At 38.4% G+C, this 9,143-nt stretch overlaps 3 protein-coding genes across 4 annotated transcripts in view; 2 read left to right on the top strand and 1 right to left on the bottom strand.

Annotated features, from left to right (window-relative positions):
- LOC148100477 (sulfotransferase 2B1-like) overlaps positions 1-9,143 on the top strand; it is a 31,871-nt gene continuing 22,728 nt past the window's right edge. For both annotated transcript variants that reach the window (XM_087848076.1, XM_087848075.1), the window contains exon 1: positions 1-219. In XM_087848076.1, the coding sequence (XP_087704202.1) occupies positions 82-219 (138 nt within the window). In that variant the 5' untranslated portion in view covers positions 1-81. The remainder of the gene's footprint in view (positions 220-9,143) is intronic.
- On the top strand, positions 261-3,586 carry LOC148100478 (uncharacterized). The gene is made up of 6 exons (XM_087848070.1): positions 261-862; positions 1,052-1,728; positions 2,222-2,267; positions 2,620-2,711; positions 2,801-2,911; positions 3,023-3,586. Exons 1-6 carry the CDS (start codon positions 812-814, stop codon positions 3,345-3,347), a joined length of 1,302 nt encoding a protein of 433 aa, XP_087704196.1. The 5' UTR covers positions 261-811; the 3' UTR covers positions 3,348-3,586.
- Positions 3,364-8,072, bottom strand: LOC102797685 (uncharacterized). The gene is made up of 15 exons (XM_087848078.1): positions 7,556-8,072; positions 7,252-7,391; positions 6,827-7,052; positions 6,639-6,714; positions 6,233-6,516; positions 6,115-6,150; positions 5,934-6,007; positions 5,756-5,833; positions 5,282-5,487; positions 5,101-5,200; positions 4,841-5,003; positions 4,632-4,738; positions 4,406-4,550; positions 4,142-4,268; positions 3,364-3,996 (listed from the first exon to the last, which is right to left on the bottom strand). Exons 1-15 carry the CDS (start codon positions 7,601-7,603, stop codon positions 3,773-3,775), a joined length of 2,034 nt encoding a protein of 677 aa, XP_087704204.1. The 5' UTR covers positions 7,604-8,072; the 3' UTR covers positions 3,364-3,772.

The raw sequence follows: 9,143 nt of genomic DNA, 5'->3' as shown, positions 1-9,143 counted from the left end.
TGTGATTTCCCACCGTGAGTGAACGTGGCGGGGAGGTGCGAAGGTTACTGACAGCGACACTTTCTCTGCATACTTCGAAAAATGTCGATTTCCGAGGAGATGTACCTGCACTATCACGGACTGATTATGCCCAAGGAAACTCACTCTTATGAGAGTTTGGAGTTTGCTCAGGGATTCAAGTTTGAAGACGACGACGTCCTGGCTGTTACATACCCGAAGTCTATGGCGTTATTTTTGTGCCACTATTCTGAGCGCACGTAAAAAAAATTTGAGCGCACGTAAAAAAAAATTGCAGGTGCAAGTGTTGCATTTTGAGGAGAAATTTATTTTGAGCGTACAAAAGCTGAATTTGAGTGAACAAAATTCATTGCTGCGTGCAAAAAACGTATTTCAGTGTTTGCGCTTATCCATATACACACACAATAGCACCCCCTCTCGCTCAGTTTTTTCATTTGCGCTTGCTCGCAATGTGTTGCTTGCGCTCACAACATTCTCTGCTTCGTACGCTCAACTTTCTGTACACCGTTATAAGTGTGCCACAAATCCAACCAATCACAGACTTGGTTTCAAAAATTCTGATTGGCTCTTACGGTCTCCAATCAGCTCGCTAGCTACTGCCTTCCGGAAACACTGTCCGAAATGTAGCTAAATCCAGCTAAACTCTATCAAACACCAATTTGCGGATAATATCTTTAATTATTTAATTTAAAACATATTATTTTTTAAGACTATTGTTGGTGTAATGTAGTTGCATCATACAACCATGCCAACTGACTCATTTTTCCAAATTATCTTTGAGTAGCTCTCTTTTATGTCGTCGAATACTGAACAGCAGCACGAAAACAGCATGTCCCGGCCACATGTAAGTAATATAAAATCATTTTGTACATTATTATTCGCTTGATAACTGACGTTAGCTAATTTGCAAACTATGCAAACTTGAAAAATGATGTACCTCATGTAGTTTGTTTTATGGGTTGTTTATTTTTGTCTGAGATACATCATTTCATTGTATTTTTCTAACTACTTGTCCATTTGCTGCTTTTAACAGGACATACTGAGACAGCAAATGATGCATAGACTCCTTTCTAAACTGGAAGCTGCTTTAAACCAACAACCACTAAATCTGGATTATTTGGAGTTCTTGACTCGTCATGAGCTTGTTCTGTTTGAATCTTTCTCTCAGCAAATAGGCGGTCTGTCAGAGATTACAGAGGCTCTACAAAACGTTTATCATCTGGTTCAGTGTGAAATTAACATCAGCTCTGTGGCCATTATTGAACTGGAAACAGAAGTTGGTCTGGGACCTGGCCACCCCAAAATCGTACTAGAGAGAGAAAAACTCAAGAACTTGTTGGACATTCAGCTGCCAGTCAGCTGCATTGCTAAATGTCTTGGTGTTTCAAGAAGAACAATCTACAGGAGGATGCAAGAATTTGACTTGTCTGTGAGAGGAACATACAGCACAATGAATGACCAAGAGCTGGACAACATCATATCGGCTATCAAAAGTCAGATGCCAAATGCTGGCTATCGAATGGTTCAAGGACATTTGGTTTCTATGGGTCTCCGTGTTCAGTGGTGGAGAATGATGGCCTCCATGCATCGAGTTGATGCTGTAGGGATCTTCAAACGGATCACAGAACTAGGCTGTGTTGTGCGAAGAAGCTACTCGGTGCGAGGCCCTCTCTCCCTGGTCCACATAGACACAAATCACAAGCTAATAAGGTAAAATACCCACTCATATAGCTCTAACACAAGTTGGGCAGAAAGATGCACGTTATACTTTAAATCTGCTTTAATCAACTTTATCTGATAGGTCTTTCAGTGTATTTATAATATTTAAAAAAACATTTGATAGAGTAATATTGAGTAAAAGTATTACAGGATGTGTAAGATAACCAGTAATATTGTTAATTGTAAATTTTCTTGAGCAATTATTTACACTTTGTAAATCAATATTTTCCATGATAACAAGCCTATCAACACATAATATGGTAAGTGCTCCAGAAAACTTAAAAAAAAAAATCATGACAAGAGAACTAAAATATTTAGTCTCATTGAACTTATAAACATATAAAAATGTTGGTATTATTTTCAGCACACCTGACAAGTGTCCAGTTTAAGTCAGTGGCAAGTGTGCATACTGAAAAATGTATTTTCAATGTCTTACATGTTCTGCAAATCAAGCCTTAGTGAGATTGTTTTCCCTCTGAAACAGGTACAATGTTGTGATCTTTGGTGGAGTGGATGGCTACTCAAGGAAGGTAAAATTTCAACTGTTATGTAGAATATTTGGTAGTTTTGAAATGAGAGCTTTATTAGGTTATTTTTTATGAACATCAATTATTCAGTAAGCCAACATAGTGGACGATTTGCAATTTTTTTTAAAAATTTATAATCAGTTCTTTACAAAAAAAGGTTCAACTAAAAGGCCATTTTCATTTTTTGATAAGTACTACCAATATTGATGTATAGACTACTCAAGCTTTGAATTATGGTTATGAACATAGAACCGTAAAATATTCCTTGAACACTTATTATGAAACTGCATTATTAACTGAAAACTATACATGATCTGAAACCAGATCTTTAATTTTCCATTTGTTTTTACTGCAGGTCCTGTACTTGGATGCAGCAACTAACAACAGGGCAAAAACTGCATTCTCATTTTTCCTGAGATCAGCCCAGCTTCACGGCTTGCCATCAAGGTTTTATGCCCTGATTAAATTTATATGCCAGCAACAAGTTTCATTAAAGAAAACTTTAAAAATTCCTTAAAAATGTATTTTTATCATAGGGTTAGGGCAGATCAAGGAGTAGAAAACCTGGACATTGCACATTTCATGTTTGCCACAAGAGGAACAGGGAGAGCGAGTTTCATATCTGGAAAGAGTGTCCACAATCAGAGGTTAGTCTTTTGATGTTTTTTATATTATTACTGACTGCATGGGTAGGTTGTTGTAGCAGTTCTGATATTGATTTGAAGCATGAAATACCTGAAATTCAAATGTATTTACAGAGTAGAACGACTTTGGCGTGATGTCTGGATTGCAGTCACTAGCAAGTACCATGATATTCTTCACTCACTCGAGGAGGAAGGCCTGCTTGACATTTCAGATGTCATTCATCTCTTTAGTGTCCACTACATCTTTGTCCCTCGACTCCGAGCAGATCTTGTCACCTTTGTTGGAGGATGGAATAATCATCCCCTCAGGACAGAAGGTGGTCTCACTCCTGAACAGCTCTGGTGTATGGGACATCTACAAGAGCTGGACGAGGGCGAGAGACTTGAGGTACCAGATCATAATCTGATTTTTTTTTTTTTTTTTAAATTTAAATGTTGAATTTCAAAATTTTAGTTAGCAGTTAACTCTGCTCTTCTAAAATTAACAAATTAAACCCTTGTAGCACATCTGGGAGATGCTTCTGGTGATTTTATACATTCTTGCTTATCAATTACCACTAATCTAAATTACAGTAAGAAGAACATGAAAACAAAGGCATTCTTTTTAAATTGTTGTATTTAATGGAAAAAACGCTTACACAAAATAACATTCCTCCCAAAAGTATTTATATATATATAAATATATAAATATATATATATATTCTGGAATAATGACTATTATATATGTTTGTGGATTTGAGCTTCAGGATCCAGGCATTGACTGGGAGAGTGCTGTACTGCAAGAAGAATCTAACAGTACAGTTGTGGTTCCTGAAGTTGAATGCCCACTGGATGAGGAAACCCTGGAGGGACTTCAGAGAACAATTAATCCCTTGGAACATTCTGAGTCACACGGTCGTGACCTGTACATACAATTCTTGCTACAGGTGTTATTTTGAAATGTCTCTTTTCATCAGGGAGGATGGGAACATGGGACTGGCCGGTCATCCACTGGAGCACATGGTGGACAGCAAGAGACTCTGATTTTTCACCACCTGCACCGCCTGTGTTTCCATCTGTGATGTTTGAAAATGTTTCTGAAGTCTTTTCTAAATAAAAAGCAATTACAATGTTTTAAATTAACAACTAAGAATACTTTCTAGTGCCCTGCATGTTAAAGCAAAAATATTTAACAGATGCATACGGTGTATATATACAATACTATAGGTATATACAGCGAATACTATGTAGTACCTGATACTTGAATCTCCTGCAAGAAATCTTGCAAAAAATTTATGATCTTCCTCTCAGTTCTCTCCCTAGATGTCCCCTTTTCACTGAAATGTGGTTGGCAGCTCATCATAATGAAATCAGCATCTGGCTGTAAATAAGGAAATAAAGTAGATTATATTATAGATATATTATTCATTCAAAACTAATAAATAAATACAGGATAACTACAGTACAGATAAGTGGACTGTCTTTGGATCAGACTGAAGCTGCTATGTTAATACTTACTTTGAGGATTTTCCCAGGAACAAACAAACTGTGGCAAGCTTCAGGATTTACAGCCAGCAGGTTCACAAGACCATACAGTTCCATGCCCTTTCTGAGCTGCTGTAGCATTGGAATCAGTCTTGTTGTAGAGTGTAAGACAATGGCACTTAAAAAAAAAAAACAAAATGAAAAACTAGTTGGGGATGGGGGGATGGGGTAATGATCTCTCTGATTTTTTCTCCCTTACCGGATCATGCTTTCCTTACTATCCATCTTTATCTGGTTTGTGTATCCACAGCTGACAATTTCATCAGCCCACAACATCAGAGACTGTATGTCTGCTGCATCTTCAACCTGGAAATGTATAATGTGAAAGAGGAAATACAGAAGGTTAAAAGTGTTTAAAAACACCATACTCATAATATATCATGTGCCAGAGCTAAACCAGGTGCTCACTTTGCAGATGAGCAGGGAAGATTCCACATCTGCAACGTCCTCCTTAGACAGACAGCTGAAATCCAGCTCTCCTGAGCAGAGGAAATTGTAGCACCATTCTTTGAAAAAGGCAGGAGATGGGCCTCCTTGGGCAAGGCTGACTGCAATTATTTTACCAACAGTTCTGTGTAGACAAATGATTATAATTCATTTTCAGGTAACATTTACAAAAATATCGGATGTGTATTAAATGTGATACACAAAGCTCGTATGTAACCAACCTGAAGTTTTCATTATCAAGATCGGTCAGAGAATACTTGGGGTTTTTGGCCTTGTTCTCAGGTCCTTCAAAGAATCTGCTTTCAATACCTGAAATCATGTCTTTCATACAAAAAATATCCGCATTTTTAAGTTATCCATTATTTATTGACACTAGGACAAAACAGGTAATAGGCAACTCACCACTCAAAAACTCTTTCCTAAGTGCTCCTGTATCCACACCTGCCTCTCCAATGAAAACCACCCTAAGAACACTGGTGGGAGATGCAGCTTTTTTTCTCTGCCATTGGAGAATGCCTCTGTCTGGAAGGTCTTCTCTGTCCACACACAACTTAAATTCTGTTGTGGTGTCGACTTGTTGTTCAAGGCAACGCAATACATCTTCCACGCTTAACAAAAACAGTGTAGAAAACATCCTAAGTTCTCAAAGAAAAATAATCATCTTTAGATTAAAAGAGGCTACCACTTTAAACATGATTAGAAATTATTGCAGCATGTTCTGTGCAACAACCTTTAACAATAATTTAAAGTAGTGTGATCATAAAATGTTTTATATGAAATTAAACCCCAGTTATTGTGTAAAAGATCTTACACATAATTTTAACAAATGGTTCTGCATAATAGTGTGTATATGAACTATAATAGAGCAAAAAGTACCTGTCTGTTGTGCATACTGAAGTTTGCGCTGGTGTCCCTGTAGTTTGGTCATTTTCTTCAGGCACCATGCATTGAAAGCTGTTGACGAAACAAAGTTAAAAAAAAACAAAAAACTACATATGTTTGCGTGGACTGTTACTGATTAACATTTTTTCATAAACGGCTGAAAATAGATTACCTATCCCCACACAGACTCGCATGGACTGTGATCTCATCTTCAGGAAAGTCCTTAGTGCATATTGGACAAATAACCTACAATTTCAAAAAAGGGGTACATGTTATGCATAGTGGGAAAAAGATCATTACCAATACAAAATTCATTGTAGTTACTATGGTTTTTAGTAATGTGCTAGGTTTACCTTGCATTTGCTTTTCACAATGCATAACTCAGATTCCTGCAGAATCAAAAAACAGTAATTGTGATACTATATTATTTAATCAAAATTGCTCAATTTGATTTCATCAAAATTGTCTCACCTCATCATCATCAGTCTCATCAGGAGAGAATTTTCCTTTGCACGTATTGATGTGTACTGCAAGCATCTGCAGAGGCATAACTTCATTACACTGGTAACATATCTTCTTTGGCATCTTTGAAAAGTGCTGTGAGTCGGGAGGTAGAGGAGATGTGTCTAATGTTTCCTGAAGAGGTACTATGTAAAAAGTGGATTTGCCACCTCCTGACACAGCTTTCAGTGTTTTGACAGAATAGCCTTCTGTTTCAAGTGGAATTACAGTGAGCTTTCGTCGACCACTGCCACCTTTATTGACAGAAAGATAGCATAAACAATCAAGCAGCAAAAGTATCAACTACATAATCATAATGCAGTATGAGCACGCAAGAATGCCAAAAACACACATAAAAACTGAATTAACAACAAACCTGTTGCCTTATGCAAGAGCCATCCTCCACAAAGATATTCCATTTTTGGAAAGGTTTCTTCCAGAAGTCTAGAAATCTTAGTTAAAAACACAGTTAAGCAGAATGGAACACTAAATGGACTGTGGCATATGATTCAGGCTAAATGCGTCTGCCAATGACTAATTTTAATACTGACTATACAAACTTACCTCTGCATGGTCACCATCTTCTGGAAGAGACACTGTTTGTCTCCCCATGCCAGCTTGTAGGAGTTCAAGCTCCTCAGCTGGCAAAGGTGTGTAGGATGTGTTTTTTGACAGCAAATAAAAACTGAGGCCTGTGGTCTTACTGCCTGCCTTAACAAGCTGCTTAGTAGATGTTAAACATCTCTTTTTACCACGCCTCAAGTTTGATTTGAAATATCCTGGAAATGATCTGTGGGATGAAAATGCTTGAGTTTAAAAAATGCAGTGTTGCATAACATAAGGGTTATTGTTTAATAAAGTTATTAAATATGACATCAGTCCTTAATAGCACATTTTAATTTAAAAATCAATGTTGATAAATCCACAAACCAAATAACTTTAACAGAAAAGATTGCAAAAAGTAAAAAAAAAAAAAAAAAAGCAAAAACCTTGTCATCTCTTGCTGGATAGTCAGATTTCTAGGCTCCGGCTGCCCATTCTCTGTTGGCCTCCCTGAAGGATTTGTGGATATGTTGTTAAGCAGCAAAGACACCAGATTTCTTACTGCTGACTCAACTGCACCATTACCCTAAAAAACATGATTAGGATACACTGCCTCAGTAAGACAACTACGCTGGTAATTACCCATAAGGCTAGCTTAAACTCTACAGCTGCATCTGTAACTACAATTTTACAGCATATTAAACAGAAAGGACAGCAAATTACTAAATTCACAAAAAAAATTAAACTCACCTGATACTGTGGTGTAGTATTATTGGAGCCATTGTTTGGTTCTGCCATCTCTTCTTTAGCTGCAGAGTAAATCAAAAATCCCTCGATCTGCAAGAAGCGAGGCTGAGTGGACAGTGTTTCCGGAAGGCAGTAGCTAGCGAGCTGATTGGAGACCGTAAGAGCCAATCAGAATTTTTGAAACCAAGTCTGTGATTGGTTGGATTTGTGGCACACTTATAACGGTGTACAGAAAGTTGAGCGTACGAAGCAGAGAATGTTGTGAGCGCAAGCAACACATTGCGAGCAAGCGCAAATGAAAAAACTGAGCGAGAGGGGGTGCTATTGTGTGTGTATATGGATAAGCGCAAACACTGAAATACGTTTTTTGCACGCAGCAATGAATTTTGTTCACTCAAATTCAGCTTTTGTACGCTCAAAATAAATTTCTCCTCAAAATGCAACACTTGCACCTGCAATTTTTTTTTACGTGCGCTCAAATTTTTTTTACGTGCGCTCAGAATAGTGGCACAAAAATAACGCCATAGAAGTCAGGTGTGAGCTTCTGTAAAACACTCAAGCGGCTTTTACTTCACAGAAAACTGATGACTAAACCTTTGTGACGGTAATATTTGACGATAGACGCTACACCTGCGCATTTATCTGTGTAAGTGGTGTCAGACAGAGTACGCAGAGTCTGCGGGTGAGGGTGAAAATAAATGAGGTTCGCGAGTGAATTGTACGCCGTTGTTGTACAACAGTTGTTGTGCCAAAAAGTGATTGTCTGCCAAAAACTGATTTCCGGTATTTGCCAAAAACTGATTGCTTGTATTTAAACTGCTATAAGTGTTGGCCTATAATATGCGAAACACAGGGGCGATTCTAGGATCAGAGCTTTGGGGGTGCTGAGCACCCAGAGAGCTGCCCATCCAGGCAAGGTAAACTTTACTCATCACAATGAGACTTCTTCCCCGTCTCTGTCAGTCCCTGCATCCCTAAATGCCTCCAGTTGTCCCGAGTTCTCTCTGACTGCCTCCTTGGTGCATTTAAACCCCTGTTCCTCCCTGTCCTCATCGTCTGTTGTCTTCATCAACATGAAGACAACGGCATATCAGTCATCATAATTTTACCCTCTCTGTGCAAGTCTGCAAATTTCTTTATTAAATCATAAGTTTCTTAAATTCATCAAGTCTCTCTGTGCCTGGGTCCTCACAAAACATGACATCACTGTTTTGTACATTTTAACACAATTTAATCCCCACATTTTTGAAAGAATAGCAAAACACTTTTTTGAAAAGTCTGTAACAAAACAGCACGGTGGCACGGTGGTTAGCACTGTTGCCGCACAGCAAGAAGGTCCTGAGTTCAATTCCAACATCAGGCTGGGGTCTTTCTGTGTGGAGTTTGCATGTTCTCCCCGTGTTTGCGTGGGTTCTCTCCGGGTACTCCGGCTTCCTCCCACCGTCCAAAGACATACAGCTTGTGGGGATAGGTTAATTGGATAATCCAAATTGTCACTAGGTGTGAATGTGCGAATGAATGTGAGTGTGAATGGTTGTCTGTAACTGTGTGTTAGCCCTGCGACAGACTGGCGACCTGTCCAGGGTGTACC

The sequence above is a fragment of the Neolamprologus brichardi genome, chromosome 11 (assembly GCF_056152115.1).
Source record: "Neolamprologus brichardi isolate AB-2024 chromosome 11, ASM5615211v1, whole genome shotgun sequence".
Lineage (NCBI taxonomy): Eukaryota > Metazoa > Chordata > Actinopteri > Cichliformes > Cichlidae > Neolamprologus > Neolamprologus brichardi.
The sequence above is the reverse complement of the archived record's forward strand: the minus strand, read 5'-3'. Positions and strand labels throughout refer to the sequence as shown.